At 44.2% G+C, this 19,243-nt stretch overlaps 1 protein-coding gene and 1 long non-coding RNA gene across 2 annotated transcripts in view; both read left to right on the top strand.

Annotated features, from left to right (window-relative positions):
* Positions 1 to 4,169, top strand: part of traf4a (tnf receptor-associated factor 4a) — a 31,195-nt gene extending 27,026 nt beyond the window's left edge. The window contains exon 7 of the mRNA XM_086036006.1: positions 312 to 4,169. Within this exon, the coding sequence (XP_085892132.1) occupies positions 312 to 944 (633 nt within the window). The 3' untranslated portion in view covers positions 945 to 4,169. The remainder of the gene's footprint in view (positions 1 to 311) is intronic.
* A 504-nt stretch (positions 4,170 to 4,673) lies between these two features.
* Positions 4,674 to 6,895, top strand: LOC147144264 (uncharacterized). Its single transcript, XR_015087575.1, has 2 exons — positions 4,674 to 5,058; positions 6,345 to 6,895. It is a non-coding gene; the product is annotated as an uncharacterized LOC147144264 (long non-coding RNA).
* Positions 6,896 to 19,243: the final 12,348 nt, after the last annotated feature.

Here is a 19,243-nt window from a genome sequence, read left to right as displayed (position 1 = left end):
GTAACAATCAAAGTACGCGGCGTGAAAAGGCGAGCATTCATTTGAGGACTCGTTTCACCCCAAGTTGCCAAAATGCTGGCGGACAGGCGACTTGCGCCATCCATGAAGCTTTTCAACTTCCTCTGCTGCGGACTAATGCAAGCGACTAATCGCGCTGCCTTCATTTCAACGCGCCGGTTTGCTTTTTTTTCCTCATTCCACGGAACGCTCGCTTCCGGATGAGAGATGATCCGCCGCGCCGCAGACGGGCTTAGTTTGAATATGTTTTGCACAACATATTGAGCGTGAACCGAGGCGCTCTTTCTCCCCAGTGCCCCAAGCTGGCCATCGGCCGGCACCTGGAGGACAGCACCAAGTCGCACCTGACCATGATGTGCAACCTGGTGGGGCGCCAGCGCCAGGAGATCCTGGAGCTGCGGCGGGAGATGGAGGAGCTGTCGGTGAGCCACGACGGCGTCCTCATCTGGAAGCTGAGCGACTACTCGCGCAAGCTGCAGGAGGCCAAGCTGCGCAGCAACCACGAGTTCTTCAGCCCGCCCTTCTACACGCACCGCTACGGCTACAAGCTGCAGGTGTCGGCCTTCCTCAACGGCAACGGCAGCGGCGAGGGCTCGCACCTGTCCGTCTACATCCGCGTGCTGCCCGGCGAGTACGACAACCTGCTGGAGTGGCCCTTCGCCTACAAGGTCACCTTCTCCATCCTGGACCAGAGCGACCCCTCGCTGTCCAAGCCGCAGCACATCACCGAGACCTTCAACCCGGACCCCAACTGGAAGAACTTCCAGAAGCCCTGCGGCGCCCGCAACTCGCTGGACGAGAGCACCCTGGGCTTCGGCTACCCCAAGTTCATCTCGCACGAGGAGATCAAGAAGAGGAACTACGTCCGCGACAACTGCGTCTTTGTCAAGGCTTCCATCGAGATCCCCCAGAAGATCATGGCTTGAGCGCCAGGACTGCCGCCGCCGCCGCTCGGATAACCCTTTACAAACGTCCTACCTGACTGACTCGGAAGACCTCCCAGGCGTGTCGCCTTGGAAATCAAACAGTGCCTCAAAGTCGATCCTTTTCTTTGTAATCTCCGCTCGGCGGTCGACATGACGGGATGAACCCGACGGGAGCGGGGACAAGGGCTTCACTCTGCACTCAAGAAATTGACCTAGAGATAGACCGATAGTGGGGGGGTTCAGGGACGGTACCGATTATTGGTAGTCGGGGAGGCCGATAACCGATATTTGGAGCCGATATGCATTTTTAGGAAAAAAGAAAATATTGGCGTCAAAATCTAAAAAAAGACAATTCCTAACTTTGCGCAAACGTCTTTAAGCATATCGTCGCTGTCCTGTGAAAAACACATATGTCCAATTTTTTTTTGTCTCTAACACGGAAACACCATTCACGTAAAAATAAGAAAAATGAAAATAATGGACATAAGTGTTATTCAATTAATTTTGTTTGTGTACATTTTTGACAATGTACGTCTTTGTTTTAAAATTCGAATCAAGTTCAGGGAGCTCCCAGCGTCATCAGCCTGTCTTCAAAAATGAAATGAAATCTTAAACAATAGCTCCCTATAGTTTTCCACAGTAAATAAAGTTCTCCAAAATTTCAAAACGACAGAAATATTCAAATTGCACTGATGTTTGTTTTGATTTCAAACAAAAAGAAAAAGTGCAGAGTGTTCCCAGGGTCCGTAGAATCTCTTGAAAAGGAAGTAGTTCCATGAAGGTTTAAATTGATTTATTATCGGCCATCGCATTTTTAGGCCCATACCGATAACCGGGCCGGCCGATAATCGGTCTATCCCTAGATTGACCCACCTTGCGCGGGTGGAAGCCAGAGGAGAGACGGCAGAATCCCGCCTGCCTTGTGTTTACAAGCTCTTGTAGCCCACCGGACTGGTGAGAAGGTGCAGCTCCGTCGTTCACCCTCTATGCAAACTTCACACAAACTTCCCCACACGAACGTATGATAACTGCTCCCTCCGCAGGAACCGGCGCTTTCTCGGACCACACATCGCATCTTTCGTTGTCGCGTACACACCGCAAAAAATGGAGGAATAAGAAGCGCCTTGCGTGGTGGCTCTTCCACGTGCCCTTTGGTCCATTTTCATCTGCTGAGTTGTCCCCCGCTTGGTTCTGATCCGATGATCCGATCCAGTCGGGTTTGTCCTTTTGCAGGAAAATGTTGACCGTTGTCACTTTGCCATGCTAGCATGCGCCAAGGACGTGGTCTTATTGCAGGGCTCGGCATAGTCGTCCCGTAATCGAACAACTCTGCCAACAAGTATGTGAAGCTTTTGAATATTTTGCCCCCAAAGCCTATTTTGCTTGGCATGTATGTTGTGAGTGCGCCCACAAAAAAGTCTCGAGAAGCCATGCCCGAGAAGACACCGGAAGTCTGCCATTTTGGTTTGCTGGTTTCGGCTCATTTGGACCTTTCTGGGGTCCTTCGCCGATCAACTCACCCGAGAGATTTCGTGTGATTGCCAACGATGATTACTGGATGCAAAATTAAGCGGCATCGTGACTGTGTTTGGTGGACCTTAGTGGCGAAGTTTTAACAACACGCTAGGAAAAAGACGGAACTAGGAATAAGAATTCAGCATAGAAGCTGCGTTAAATTCAACTCCTGAGGACAGTTTGAGTCAGCGACATGAAATTTGGTAGGCATGTCAATCGTGAGAAGAACCACAAAAAAGTCTCCAAAAACATGGCCAAAAAGACACAGGAAGTCTGCCATTTTGCATTTTGAAAGTCATTTCCGGGGATCCATGGGAATGCGTTTTGAAAATCCAGCCCCGAAGCAACATGTCATTTATCATTTAATAGGCTTGTCTGTCATGAGTAGACCCACAAAAAAAGTCTCGACAGGTCATACTCGAAGACACAAAAAGCCTGCAAGTTTGATTTGAAGCAGCCAGGTTTAGGTTCATTTTGGCCATTTCCAAGGGTCTTTCCAAGAAGAAAATTGTGCTCGAGAGTTTGTTTGAGGACTGGCACATTGAAAGGAAAGGTGACGGTAAATTCCAATGATTTTGAGTTTTTGTCATTGCATGTGGCCGTATCCCGGCAGCCAAGTGTGACGGCAAGTCACAGTTCTGAATTCTGAATCAGGATTGAAGAAAATTCAACCATTTCAAGGAAATTTGATGGTTCGCCAGTAAACCTTCCTGTTTACATTCTTGTGACCAATTAGAAAAAGCAGCAATGTCACGAGGCTCGTTTCGAAAGCTTAGCAGCGGGGGGACACCAGAGAAAGTGAATTTCTGCATCCTTAAGAGGCCAGTCGGACCAGTTAGTGGGACCCAAACATGCATTTAAAAGTGAAGGAAAAGCCATGTGGCCTTTTTATATATCTATATATACAGTATGAGCTTGCATGAGAGGGCAAACGTAACACACGTGCATGCTACATATGCTAACACCTGGACCACGTTTTGTACTGTAACCTGTTCCCTTGAAAAGTCCCATAACTATTTTGCCCCTCACCCCATGCTTATTTTTGGAGAGGTTTAAGAATAGTTTTTATTATTATTATTGTTAATATTGGTTGTTTTTTGTAAACAGAAAATGTGAACGTTGCGTGCGGCTACGCTAACCTATTCAACGCGACGACGAGTTGACATTTGCCTGTGTATTGATTTACATGCACCAAGATCGTCTCCATCACAGCGCCACCGACTGGACGGAGGACTGTAAAATGTACATTACACTTCAACGGAACGTGTGAATACGTCGTGTACAAATACAGAAGCACATTCTGTCCTTTGTCTTACTACACACATGCACGCACACACACGCATACACACAGACATCCCGATTTCCTCTCATAATGCCAGCTGATATTTTACAGTGATTTCAAAGACGTTTTTGTACGATTCTGTATTTTTAAGAAGAAAAAAAATCCTTTCTGGCTGTTTTATACTTTTTCGGTTTGTGAGTCAGGGTCGACTTGGAAATTTTGTCAGTGTCTGTCTGTCCGTGCGTCTCACGTGTTTGAGCCTCACATGTTCTCTGTATTATTTTCCCGCATTCTGAAAAGGAAAAAAAAATATTTATTTTAAAGCGCCGCCGCCAGTCGATGCAGACGGCGCAGATAATGTTTTAACGTGTCGTTTGATGAGTGCTTGTCATTTTCATAATTGAAATAAAAACTGTGTTTTAAAGGTGGCTTTTACTTTCTTCTTTTCCCTGTTTTTAGGGATTGGCATACATCACAGGGACTAATATATGTATATGTATATGTATGTGTATATATGTGTATATATGTATATATGTGTATATACGTGTATATATGTATACATATGTATATATACATGTATGTATATATATATATATATATGTGTGTGCATGTATGTGTATATATATGTATATTATATATGTATATGTGTGTGTATATATATATATATATATATATGTATATATTATATATATGTATATATTATATGTATGTGTGTATATTATATGTATGTGTGTATATTATATGTATGTGTGTATATTATATGTATGTGTATATATTATACATATATATATATATATATATATATATATATATATATTTTTTTTTTTAAGTAAATAATCCCACATCTACTACGACAGTGGCACACTAGCATGACATATTGTTGGCTAACGCTTTGTGTTATGTCTGTACCTCTCCAAAATGGCGTCCGGCAGACGTATGCGCAGTGAGTTGCCATACCAAGCCCGTCCAAAAATGCGTCAACTGACGTCATTGCCTTCAGATATATATAGATTCAGAAAAGTGTACTAACATACATTTTTACATGTGATTTGAGCAAACATCCATCGCCCGGACCTTCCCTCAGCGCTCGCAGGTGTGCGCGCTTACGTTGTAATGACGTCGAGTGAGTGTTTTGCCGCCTGGAGAAGAACTAACTGCTAGGTGCTAGCTAAAATGCGACAGGTCCTGGCGGCGTGGCTGATTTGAACTTCAACGTACAAAAAGACAAAAACATTTGTCCGAAGGCTCCATACGTGAGTGATGAGAAGAAAAGGGCGTAGGACCGTGATTGAACAAGCACAACGGCAGTCATTTGGGGTAAGTTGTCAAACCAAAGTTTGCCAAAATGCTCATGTCACACATTATCAGTTAAGTTATTGAACTGCAATTGGTCTATTTTTGGTTTCATAGTACGTGAGAGCATCAAATAATAAGTGAGCATTGAAGCTCATTGCTGTTGAAGTGCAATTAAAACAACAACAAAAAACATCCAAACTCTTCACTATTCCGTTCCGCACACAAAACATGTACATGTGCATAAATATCAGTAGAATAAAATACTATAATATTCAAGTGGGTTTTATCCTGTGCTTGATTGCGATTAATTTTGAAATATCAGGTATAGTCAATCTAAACAAAAACAACTAGTAATTATTACTGCTTGCTTTTCAAAGTAAAATGTATGTAATTAATAAAAAAACAATTTAGAGTGACAGCACAAATTAATGCGTCAAAAGAAACAATGTACTAAACCTATAAAAATGATAAAATAATTTAAAAAAAAATCATGTGATAAATCGTCATTAATTCTAAACCAATATGGAATGAGAGCACTAATTAACATGCAGCTAATGTAAAATACAATAGAAACAAATAGTACATTTATAATAGAATTAGAAAATAAATAATTAAGAATATTAAATCTATGCATTGAAGCCTCATTAAGACCTAACAATACAGAGTGTTTACTGCAAAATAAGTAAAAACAAATATTGTAAATATCATGATGAAATGGAAGAAAGAATATGCTAGAAACTTAAGCGAATATGACATATTAAAATGCTTTTACAGGTTATAGGTCACATTAACAGTGGAAAAGCCATATATCCTGGTCTTCATATCACAAAAACATGGGCATTTCAACTGGGGTGTGCAGACTTTTTCTATCCACTCTTGGTTTCTTGTTCTTCACACAACATTCCAAAGGATGAGTCAAGTTGCTGCTATGCCGCGCACAGCCCAATAGAACTCCACCTATGTTGTATAAAAAAAAAAATGGAAATGGAACTTTAACTTTATATTGTTTTATTGCAATTTTTTTCTCATAGAGGTACACCTTAACTTAACTTTAAGATGTATTCATTTCATTTTATTGTTTGAAATCAAGCATGCCAAGAGAAACGCACATAATGTACGAATGAGGAAGAGAAAGTCATGATAGTCTTGGACATTTACACATTTATCTTTGTAAAGTGAATACATTCTTCTAAAGGTACAGTAAACAGATCGAGCGATCGATCTATGTGTGATTAATGAATCTTGTGTGTGTATGTGTGTGTGTGTGTGTGTGTGTGTGTGTGACCTCCTTCCACATGCTGGTGTAGGATTATCCCAAAAGTAATCCCATTACTCAGACAGGCTCCAGTGTGCGGTTTAACTCGGCCGAGGCTCTGCGTTCCACTTCCTTTATGACAGCCGGCTGATGTGCAGTTTGTGAAGACCCTTCAGCAGCCCCCCCCCCCCCAAAAAAAAATGTAACAAAGGGAATGTTTGGAAACAAACCATTGTGAAAATATGAACTGCAAAAATGTTTTGTGCTAAAAAATGACCACCCCGGACACTCCCCCAAACCCCCGTCTTAAGTAAGTAAGGCCGTGCTTTGGGCGCCCACCGTGTAACCCATAATCGGCCCCATGCTTCCCCCTAAAAAAAAGACCACATGGAGCTCAGAGCGCGGGCGGGCCGACATGGAACTCCCGTATGTCTTTCATGCTATTTTGAGCTCAGCTTTTGTTGTCAAATTTATGTAACGTGTCACTGAGATGCAAACGTGGTGTTTCCTTGAAGGCCCAGGCTCCATTTGGAGGCATTCATATAAGCTGTATCGTATGTAATCGACTTTGTTGCCCCATAAACACAACTTTGGTGTTCTTTTTTTGGTTGGGTTTTTTTTTTATATATATATTGTGGACGCTGTATATTATTTGCCCGGGTTGGAAAAAAAACAAAGTCACGAGACGTTGTGTGGACTTTAGTGGCGTAGCGGTTCACCTAGCTGACCTTGCTTCTGAGCTCTCATTTACATTAAAATGATACACATAAAATACAAACACCTTTCTTAGACACTCGAGCGGCGAGTAATCATTTTAGTCGATGACGTCCTATTGTCGGAGCGCAATCCGTCAAAATGACTGCTCTCGTCGTTTTCAAAATCCAAAGTCCTTCTTGTAACCGTCAACAATTCAATCCACTCCGGCTTCTCCCAGCCACTAAGTGGATGTACATATTAAATTAGCCAGCTAATGAGCTTTAAATTATGTTTATGAGTGCACGGATGTGTTTTTTTTGGGGGGGGGGGGCTGGGGGCCGGGGGACGGGATGTAAGGACGGAAGCGCTTTAAAATGACAAGGACGGACGGGGTCGGAGGACGATTATTTTTATGAATAAGGACGGAGGGACTGGACCGGAAGGGTCCCCAGGTCGCGGACGGAGGACGGAGCGGCAAAGAAGGCTCAAGTGCCCATCACTGAAAATAAAATTGGAATGTCTAATTTTGTCCATCGACAATGTCTACGAATCGCCACTTTTCTTCTCCCACTTGACCCGATTGAGTCCTGTGAAGAAGAGGACGGCGTCACAAAGACGCCAAATCCTCAACAGATGGTCAGATTAGCCCCCAAACGTAGCGCTTCATGCTAACGCTGGCTTTTTGAACGCAAAAGGGACCCGCGGAGCGGAGCCCCCGAGCATTACCTCCAAGTACTTTTGCTGTCACTATTAGATAGACGATTTTTGTCAGGGCAGATACCGATTATTAGCAGTCAAGGAGGCCGCTAACCAATTTTTGGAGCCGATATTCATTTTCAGTAAAATGAAAAGTATTGGTGTCAAAATAAAAAATAAACTCTTAACTTCTATTCAAGCATATGTTTTTTTTTTTACAGATTTGCATAATGTTGATTTTTTTTTATTTTTTTTTTATTTTTTTTTAAAATCAGTATTATACATTTTTGCCAATACATAGAGATCGTCGTTGTAAAATTCTAACAAAGTTTACTGACCTGCCAGCGTCATCAGCATGTTTTAAATTAAATGTTAAATGAAAAAAAATGGACAAAAGTGTTTTTGTCCATTTTTTTGGGGGGGTGTTTTAATTGCACTTCACTTCAGCTAGAATTTTACAACAATATCTTTGTTTAGGCAAAAAGGGAGCTCCCAGTGCTGTCAGCATGTCTTCACAAGTGAAATGAAAAGTTCAACAATGGCTTATATGGTTTTCTACGATAAATAAAGTTGCCCAAAATTTCAAAATGTTCAGATTTCACTTCTCTTTGTTGGGATTTCAAGCCAAAAAAAAGGTGCAGAGTGCTCCCAGGGTCAGTAGAATCTCTTTTAAAGTGAACTGCAAACGTCAATAAATATTCCTTGAAGTTAACACACTTTTAAATGGATATTTTATATCGGCCATCGAGTTTTTAAAAAAGGTATTTGTCCAAATGTCCAATATGAACCGATACCTATACCTCCGTATAGTCAGTCACTATACATGCTTGTGTTTATTTTACGGTGTCTATTTGTGCCTCGAAGTTGCGCCTCGTGAAACTAAAACGCATCTACAACCTGTTGGTACTTTGTTACTAAAAAGTTGTCATGAACAAATCAGGAATTTTGGCACTCTCCGGTGCAATAAAACGCAATGTGAATAACTGCAGCACCTTGTAGTGCTCGGTGGAAACGTGGCTTGTCGTGAGGGTGCTGTGTAGTGAAACACACAGCACGCCCTCCCCCTCCCCCTCCCCCTCCTCCTCCTCCCCCTCCTCCCCCTCGTCCTCCTCTTCCCTTGATGTGCACTCCCACATCTGTGCCGGCTCAAATATCAGCGCCGCCCCCCCCCCCCCCCCCCTCGAGCATCTGCTGCAGGCGGAGGACACGCTGCTCCATTTAGTTTAAAAAAGAAAAAGAAAAAACTAAACAAAGGACGTCATCTTTCTCCCAATTTTTTTTCACATCTTGGTCACGCACGCTTTGCCTTGTCGTCGTTCGGTGTGAATTTCCTTTGTGGATGAGCCGGCCTGAAGTATCGTCACAGCGCGAGCGAGTCTCTCTGGGTGCCGACGTCAGCGAGCGTAGCGCTCGGTCGCCGGGGAGAACGCGGCGCCCTTCCGCCGAGCTGGCCCGCGATTGGCCGAGGAGCGGGAAATTCCGCCAATCGGAAGCAACGCGCACGGCGTTGCCGGGCCGAGCCGCCCGGCCTGTCGTTTATGGCCCCGATTTATGGCCCGGCACTCGCCTTTAACAAGGTGAAGTGACGCCTGAGTGCAAGTCAAATGTTCCGAATGTCGCTTTGCAAAGTGCAAGTCCGACGTCACAGGTTGCCTTCAGTCCCGTAAATACACCACTTTTTTTAAATTTATTTATTTTTTTTTACAAATAACCATCCCGTTTTTCTTTTGTTTTGTTTTGGGAGTTGCTGAGCAAGCTGACTTCCTAGCCGCTGTTTGTAGCGCAGAGATTGGCATACAGTAGCTGACTTTCTGCGGCGCGGATGAATCAAGAAAGTGAATTGCTCAGCCAGGCAGGCCTAGCATGAATGCGAGCTTAGTGATCAAGTGATTTGCTTTGAATCTCCGCTTGAAACCACTAGCGTGACTTTTGCACACGATTTGACCAATCCGCATTCATCGTTTGAGTTGATTCAGCTAGTTGGATTCTTCGACCGGTGGCGGCTCACACAAGTACACTTGTTACGCTCTCCTGTTATTTTGGGCCGCTGTTATTTGGGCCTTTTGTCCTTGGTGCCTCTGGTTCCTAAAAGCCTTTGGTGAGGACTCTGGGTCTTGATTGACAGCGACCCGAAGAACCAGATACCTTGACGCGCCGGGAGCTCCTGTCGCAAGTCGCGGAGGCCTTTGTTTCTTGGGGGGTCTCAAGGCCACGGCTCGTAAAGCCAGGTGATGCGACCGGAGTCGGCCGCCCCCGCCCCCGCCTCCGCTTCAGCCTTCAGCGGGAGGAGGCGGCAAAAGAGCAGGTTGATGGCCTTCCTTCGGTCAGCCGGCCGGGCGCTCTGGCCTTTCAGGCACATGGAGCGCATTAGCTGCGAGCCAGCGGCGCTTTCCGGACCGGCTGTTTGCTCTCCAAACAAGACCTGTCGTTGCGGGACGCCGGGCTTGTAAAGCCGTCGGAGGAATGCCGCTGGAATTTCGCACCCCTTGTAGCAAAGTCCAGCGGGTCAACCCGGAGCAAACGGCTCCGGCACGTTTGAAGGAATAGAAAACCAGGGTGGGACGTACCGGTGCAAATACTTGGCCACATTCGCAGGTGTCTGTTGTTTACTTGAGAAAGTAAGCAGCTTTATAATCTGACATTTGAAAACCGATATCGCCACTCCTGTGATTCCTTACCTCGCGGTTACGAAGGAAACCACGCGTGCCCGTTTCGTTAGTTTTTTTCGAACGTCCGTCCCAAAATTGAAAATTGTCTTCCTCAGGTTGGCAAATTGCAAGCGTTTATTTGAGTTACCGAATCTCTTTTTTGAAATCAATCGAGCAAATGCTATATTCCCTCCGTTGACTAGTGATTTGGAAATGAGCCGTCCATCCACCAAATTGCTTTGAATCCCAATAAACGTGTCCACGTAATCGCAGCCGATGAGATGCTCCGGGCTGTTCTTCCACCTCGGACGGGCTGCTTCCTCTTCCTGCTCCTTCATCGCCGTCATTGTCATCGTCAAGATCGGTCTCGAGAGCGCATTTCGAAGGTCTTGGTCTTGTCTCGTCCCGGGACTGGCCAGACTCTCGAGTTTCCCGCGGAGAGCGCTCAAGACCAGCGCACCTCTGCGATTCTTCAACTTGAGTTGCAGTCACACTCGGCTCCTGTCGGCACGCTTGCGCTTTGTCGTCTTTTTCGGGCTGTCGTGACTTGGTCCCGTGGTTTGGTCCCGCTCAAACTCTTCTGCTTCTTTTTCACGACATTGGCTGTATATTTTGTTTGCTTTGGCAAAATGTTGAAATTGGCCCCGGTGTAGCTTGATGTGCACGCTCAAGCAAATAGTCATCTGATGACCGAGTGGACATGCGGTAGGCGCCTGCGTTTATTTGGAGTCGTCAGACTGAAACTTTCTTTTGATGCCCCCAAAAAAAACCCAACCCCAATATCCATCAGGTGAGGATTATGAGCCAGGTGGTTACTCCGCGTTGCAAGGCTAGCGATAGCGAGGGCATGGCATCTCTTGAGCGGGGCGGGCGGGCTCGGCGCTCGTGGCGGGTGGGGGCAACATATGGCTCCCCCTCCTTGCCCAACAGAGTTGAAAGGTGAGCGTCCGGCCGTGAGCCGCAGTCAAAGCGACGGATGACGCGGCCGCTCAAACGCGGCGGCCACCCGTGTCCACGTTGGATATCGACAACTAATCAAGAATTCTTTTGATAAATCACAGAAATATAGGAATGCAATGATTCACTCAAGCCCCGATTCGATTCTCAATTCAGGATTTTCGATTGGATTTGATTTCGTTTTTTTGAACTCGCAACCACGCTTGTCCGTGTGCGGCAGCGGGCCGCTGCAGCCATCCGCTAGCGCGACAGGCACTGATGTTGGGTGCAATCGACACATTCCAAAAAAAACCTTCAAGATTAGGAGGAACGTCTACATTTGTATATTCGAATGACTTAGCTATGTTGCGTCTCTCGTTATTAGGTGTTGCTGTTTAGGGCTCGCGAGAGCCACTCGGATCGATTCATCGATTTTATTTATTCTTTTTTTTTTTTTTTTTACATCGATGCACCTTTTAAGCAGTTTAAATCGCTTTTTCAATGAATCATTACATCCCTAGTGACTTCTGAAAGTAACAATTTGTGGAGCAAAAACCAAAGAGGGTTTTCCCAAGTCCATTTTTGAAGTAGGGAAGTTGTCAAATGTGAATCCATCAATGTAAGGCGCATACTGCCGACTGGCACCCGTGCGTGCGCGCGTGCGCTTCAAAGGCCACGTCCATTCCTCTTTCGTCACGTTCCGACTGAAATAAAGAGCACTTTTCCTCTTGTCACTTTTGCGCCATAGTTGCACCGGCATTCCAAAATAGCAGACCACCCGCTTGCATCCCAAATGAGAACGGCACAAGAAGGGAAAAGACAAATGCCTCTTGAATTTCCCACACGCCCCAACAGGTGACCAAAATATACTGTGTTATTTTTAAACTTGAATCCAAACGTTAGAAAGGCGTATTTGGGACACACACACACGCACCCCCAAAAAGGTACAGTGAGAGTAAAGACAGAAGAGAAAAACAATCTCCAAGTCACAAACTTATCAAAATACAGATTGCATACAGAAATGCAGACAGTCAATTTCCAAGAAAATTGTCACATTTTTCAAGAATTTTTGAAATTTTTTATCAGGCCTTATTTTCATAGACAGCACATCTGCACTTTGGCTATGATTGGAGTTGGCTGTGATCGCACCCGCAGTGGCGCAGACCTCCCTCCCGTTCCGCGCAGCTAGGCCATGCGCCAGCAGGCGGCGGGATTGACCATGCGTCGGTCACGAAAATGGAGCTCTTCGCTTTTTGGAGTCAGTCAGTCTTGTTTTGAAAGAGAGGACATTTTCCTTTACTTTCAACTTCAATCTTGTACAGCGTTTTCCTTGGAAAAGATAAGACTTTATATTTGTAATATTGCATGTTGGAAATGTTTTTTTTTTTAATTGGTTTTTCTTTGCCGGGGGAATCGTTTGAATATTTTTTGAAAATATTTTTACAAAGTATTTTCTTCATATTTCATAAGACTTTCCCCCTCACTAGACAAATAACATTGTATTGTATTGTATTTCCATTCATTGCACAGCCCTAAGCCCTGTGGAAACACGAATGAATGAACCTAAACTGTTTTACTGATCGGGTTTTTTTTTTGTTCTTGTTTTCAACTCGGTGATCAGCTCAGAATCTTGACCGTGTAAAGCCTCATGTCTACCACATGTCATGTTGCCAAGTTCAACGGTCATCCGAAAGATTTCTTTTTCTTTTTTTTATTTTTACCGAGACAACGTATTTTTTCTTTTTTTACTCTTTGCAGTTGAGCTGCTCCTGATGAACATATCCAAAGTCCATTGACAGCCTCTCATTCTCCCTGCGGCCTGACAGGCATTTCATTCTGAAATCAGCCCGGCCGGCAAACTTGCAAAATGGCGGCCGGCGGAATGGGAGAAGTCTGCAAACGTGCAGCGTGGCTGCGCTGAGTGCGAGCGCAACATGTGCTTGCGATGGCCTCACGTGCGGGAGGCCGGCCCAGTTCAAGGGCCGCTACGCCGGCCGCCAATCGCAAACAGATGCCGCTCGCTTTCTCTCACAAACACCAAGGCAAATCCTCCAAGCTCTTAGCAAGTTCAGATGGCGTAGTAGGAAAAAGAAGAAGAAGAAGAAAAAAAAGTCGCTCGTGGAAATGGCAACAGTCAACACTTGCTGTGTTTTCTGGCCTTGCTCTAGTGCCGCAGCTGTCGAATATTTTACTATTCGGCTAGCCGACTGAAAATCTGATCGAATAATCGGGTATTCACTAGGGAAAGAGCGATTATCGGCCGGGCCACTGATATTCTGCGTTTTGACGAATATCGGCATCGGCCTTTTTTAACAATCTGATGGCCGATAATTGATCGATTTCAAACTGTGTTGAAATCGAAACAAAGTTGTGAAAGTTGAATATGGGGCTATTTTTTCAGTTTTCATCCAACGTTTTAAAACATGCTGACGACCCTGGTGAGAACAAAGATGTACCTTGTCAAAAATGCATAGTAATACAAAAAAAAATCAACATGATGCAAATCTGAAAAATTGTTCACTAAACATGCTTAAAGACGTTTCAACAAAGTTAAGAATTTTTAGATTTTGATGCCAGTATTTTTTTTCCTTTTTTTTTTTTTTAGGAAAAATGAATATTATTGCTTATCGGTCGCCTTGACTACCAATAATAATTGGTATCAGCCCTGAAAAAAAACATTGGTCTATGTTTAATATTCAGATACAAATAAAAAGGATGACTTTTTTTTTCTTGGTTATAAGTTCTGAAGACATATAAACACATTTCCACTTATTAATAGACGGCCAACTTGTTTTCATTGTTAGATGCTCAACAATTTAAAATTCAAATCGGTCAATCAATTCAATTGAATTCATTTCAAACTGCGCGTAGCAGCGTATTATTTTCCTTTCTGGAAAGATTTGTGATAATAAAGGCAAATTTCGTTCTATGAGACGAAGTGACGTCAAACCCACTGGAGCGATTTTTCCGGATAAAACAACAAAGTGAAGAGTAATCCCGCGGCCACATGCCGGCGGCGACAGGCGAGGTCCCAATAATCAACTTGTTTTTTTTTAGCAGCCTTAATTTGAAGCTCATTTCAGGACGTCTTCGTGTTGCTGAAGTCGCTAGCAAATGTTTGTGACGGCGAACGGCGCCAGAGTCAAGTCAGCCGCTGTATCACTACTCAAGTACTTTCTGACTTGAGTACTCAGTCCCGCTGCAATGGCATGAGTTGATCCTGTGTAAAAAGTGCACATTGTCCCACTCAGCCTGGGTGTTTTTCCTCTCCGTTGTTGTAGCGCAGTCCATCCAGCATTGTCGTGGCAGATCCCAGCGAGATTTGCAGTTGGGGCACAATGCGAGCACTGACGCGGCTAAAGGCCCGCAGTGTCCCGCCGGCTGATGCGTTGTGACGTTGTTGTGCTAGATGCGCTCTGCCGGAAGGAGTCGGCGAGCGGTTCACACGGCGGGCGCTTGGGCGGGCGGGCGGCCGGCCGGCCTCACAAGTGTGCCACGTTCATGTCCTTACAAATCCATTCCAGCACCCCACAAAGCACCTTTTGCGCTTGTTTTCGTGAGTACAAGTAGCACTGCTTTGTCAACGTCTTGGTATGGATATCAAAACCAAAGAAAAGAGAATGGAAAGAAATAAACTGCTTTGTAACTAAGCCAAAAGTGCGCACGCACACACACACACACACACACACACACACACACACACACGGTATTCCAGAAAAGTGAGCCCTAGGGCTGCTCAATTATGAGAAAACATTCATCACGATTATTTGGGTAACAATTGAAATCACGATTATTCAAATGATCGTGTATTTTTTGGCACAAAACAAGAACATGTTTGAATGTACAAAATAGAAAGACAAATAAATGTCTTTGAAACCTTAACGAAATGTTGCAATTTGTTATTATGATAGTTTTTAAAAAGGTTCAAAAGTATCAATTCGAGTATGATTTCCTTGCGTAAACAAAAGTGTGTTGGAAATCAATGAATATTAGTAATCGTTTTTGTTGTTGTTTTTTTTACACAATGATGCCAATGTTTTAATTGTGGAGCGTAACAATCGTAATTGTAATTGAATTTCCATTAATTGCACAGCCCTAGTGAGCCTGCCCCCCCAAGTCTGCGAGCAACTGAGGCCCAGCCAAAAAGTGAAGTCAGTTCCTCTAGATGTCACAAGATGGCAGCTAAGCATATATTTCTTTTTTTTCCCCTTTCTGTTCAACAAAGTGATGGCCTGGCTAAATGAAGCACCTCCTCTAAGTTGAACACTATTGCTTGGCAGCAAGATGCCGCCAGAGTTGCACCAAAGCAATATTTTTATCTTGGAAACGACTTTGGCCTAAGCACAAAAGAGTCAGCAAGAAATGGACGATTATGGCAACAGAGTTAAGACAAAAAATATAGTTTGACAAAGTGATAAATGTTGCGAGAAAATAAGCCCATGTTTGAAAAAGTAGTTGCAGATCGTTTGCTCAGCCTCTCTTAGTCTCTGAATATGCGGTACTATGCTGCCCCCTTTTGGCGTGGCGCGTCAAGCAATATCAGCAGGAACTCGAACCAAAAACTGTGACGAGGTTCTTCAGGATTAAAAAAAAAAAAAAAACAGCGCTTTTTATTGCGATCGTAATGTTTTTTTTTTGTTTGTTTGTTTTTTAGCACAAAGTTTTAAATTTTATCCGAATTGATGATCTTGAAACTGTTAGGTTAGATGCAGCTATGTTCTCAATTTATCTGTACAATATATAGCCTACTGTTGTGCAAGTTCTGTATATAGTTCTTCAAAAAGCACATATTCAACTTGTATAAACTGGATGTGCAATAATAATAATAATAATAAGTATTATCAATAATAATAATAACACGTCTTATTGTTATTATTATTATTGGTAATATCTTGGAGTGTCAATCAAAACTTATCATCATATTGTCATCTATTTTAAGTTTTCATCTTATTCTGTCCACTCCACACATCATACAAATCTATTTTTTATTACTACTGAGCTCTTCATAAATGACACAAAATTCTATCTTAAATAAGAATGGACCTTCAAAAAAAGGGAATAAAAAAAGTGCTCATTAAAGGATAAAGTGGAATATTTATAATGTAGTAGTAATAATAATAATAATAATTCTCCAAAAACAACAGGGACCTCGCAGTGGTCACTGGTCGCTGCCCGGGCCCAAATAATAATAATAATGATAATAATAATAATAATAATAATAATAATGCATCAGATTTCTACTCGTCGAGTAACATTATTACATGACGAAACAAAGACAAAGTTTTTCAACTGATGTCCCCGCAGACATGCACACGCAACACCCGCAGGACTCATTAATCAAGTCAACATTTGGTGAAAACATTTTGAATTATTAATATGCCTAAATGAGCCTTTTGGGGACTCGGTCGGAGTTGTTGAAAACAACGTGGCGTGTCAACGCCGATGCCAGGAGAAGGCAAGGAAGCCAAGCACCTTATTAAGACAAGTCCAAACAACAACAAACACTGACGCCATTGACACAAAGTTGCGTCCAAAGTTGACCTTTCCACCTGGGCCACATCATCCACTATGTCTAGTCAGCAGAGGTGGGCATTTGTCTCAAGTTTGCCCGTCCGGCCGTCCTGTTCTCAAGCTCAAACAAATGTTATTTTAAGCGCGCTTCCGTCAGTCAACATCAAAGGCCCGCCAGTCCGTCGTCGAGAAAAACAGACGAGAAATCCGACCGTTGACGCAAGCGATTGGATGAAAATGGTAACGTTTTGCTTCGCTACACCAGAATCCCCTGTCACGTTGTTGCCAAAGGTACAATCCCGCTTCCTAGACCTTCCCAACCCAAATAAAGCAGAAATGACAATAAACAAATGGGGTTTTTTTTCCTTCCGATTCGTCCTCTTTTAGTGGCCGTCAAACAACTTTTGGTGCGTTACTGCCATCTTCAGAAATGGAGTGTGGGAGCGGCGGCAAAATCCGCTTTCACAACCTCCTAAGCCTCCTCGTTCCAAAACGACAAATGTCAAACTTAAGTCACGGGAACTTCTCTGTCAAAGTGTGTGTGTATTCAAAGTTGCCGGTGCTTTCATACTTCATAGATGAGCGCTTTGGATGATGCTTGGTCTGCAGACCAACGCGTTTTGCGTGTTTGGTGCACGCCGCCGCGCCGCGCCGCGCCGCGCCGCGCCACGCCACCGACGTGCGGTCCGGGCGGCGGCCTTTCCGTCCGTCTCTCTGCAGCAAAACGGGTCACCGCTCAACGCTAGACTGAGCTCCGTTTGGAAACATTCCAGCGTGTTGGGGAACAATTTGGGGGGCTTAAATGATCGTTTTTTCCCAAAGCATTTTCGCTCTGGCGGGGGTCGACCGATATGCTTTTTTCGGGGCCGATACCAATGACATTTGCAGTCGATAAAAAGGAAAATATTGGCGTCAAAATCTTTTGATGAAATGTGAAACTGTTGAACTTTTTTGAAACGTCATTAAGCGTAGGTTTATTGAACCATTTTTTCAGATTTGCATAACGTCGATTTTGTTTTTCTTTTATTATCATTCTAAATGTTTGCCAATATACATCTTTGTTGTAAAATTCAAACCAAGTTCAGGGAGCTCCCAGGGTCATCAGCATGTCTTATAAAGTAAAGTGAAAATGTGAACAATGGCTCCCTTTAGCTTTCGACAGAAAGTACAGTTTGCAAAAATGTTCAAATTTCACTTCTGTTTGTTGTGATTTCAAACCACGACAAAACGTGCAGAGTGTTCCCATGCAGGGTCAGTGGAATCTCTTCTCAAGTGAACTGAAAATTCAAATTGAAGTGAACAGTCTTTTAAAATGGATTTATTATCGGCCGTCAGATTTTTAAAGAAGAAAGCTTGTTTGCGCGAGGACTAGGAAGCGCGTGAAGCCACCGGGATTGTACCTTTGGCAACAATGTGACACGGGATCCCGGCGTAGCCAAGCAAAAACTTCGGTGAGCTCATTCGCTGCCATTGACGAATTGAATTTTGTCTTTTTACAGTCCAGCCATTCGATCCCGGGAACTTTTTTTGTCAAACGTCAGGCTAAAGGAGGGTCTGAGAATGAGCGAAAGCGGAAGTCAAGCCAAACATCCATCTCATCTTTTTTTTTCCAAGAGCACGTTCGCAGCGGGCCCGCTCGTCGAAACACGGCATTCTGATTCATTTCGCCTCGGCGGAATAGAAGCGAAGCGGCCAAAATGCCCTCGTTTTTAGCCGCGTCTCTGGGGCGGCCGTCAACCGGAAATGACATCGCAACCGCTCGCATCGACCAATCGCGGCCGAGCCGTCTTCTGAATCCGAGCCGCGATTGGTCGTAGCGAGCGCTTGCGACGATGTCATTTTCAGTCGACGGCAGACAAAAACGAGTGCGTTAACACTTATTCCGCAAATGCGATCCGAATGCCCCGTTTCAACCGGTGGGCCTGCCGGGAACATATTCTTGGAAAAAACAAACGTTTGGCTTGATGAAGAGTTCAAGTCTCCCACTTGCGGTTCACTGGATCGACAATGAAGTGTCGGCCGTGCGAAAGGTCGAATGAACTGCGTGCGAGTGTAAAGCTGTTTGAGCAGCAAGCCGACACATGACGTTGTACGTGCTGCGTGCTGTGCTGCACTCCATTTACCGTTTTCATCCAGCGGCTTCAGATCATAGATCCTAGCCAACGGATGACGCGGCGGCAAACTGGAGTCCAATGGCCACCGGCGGCGGCCCCCCCGCATCCTGACGCAATGTCATGTCAAAATGAACTTTGCCATGTAGCCGCTGAGGGGCAAAAGTTGCACTTTGTGATTTGAAAGAGTTGCTGACACTCGAAACACATGTATGAAAGAGAGAATGCGCTGTCAAATGTCCAACCTCGTCATGCTTTTGAAAATGGATTCTTACGGTGCCGCTCTTGTCTCAGTGCGTCTCGGTTTCGGTCTTGTCTGGGTCTCGGCCCGCGGTCTGCGCTCTGCATCTTTC

Source organism: Filicampus tigris, chromosome 7 (genome assembly GCF_054856515.1).
Source record: "Filicampus tigris isolate MCC_2025a chromosome 7, RoL_Ftig_1.0, whole genome shotgun sequence".
NCBI lineage: Eukaryota > Metazoa > Chordata > Actinopteri > Syngnathiformes > Syngnathidae > Filicampus > Filicampus tigris.
The sequence above is the reverse complement of the archived record's forward strand: the minus strand, read 5'-3'. Positions and strand labels throughout refer to the sequence as shown.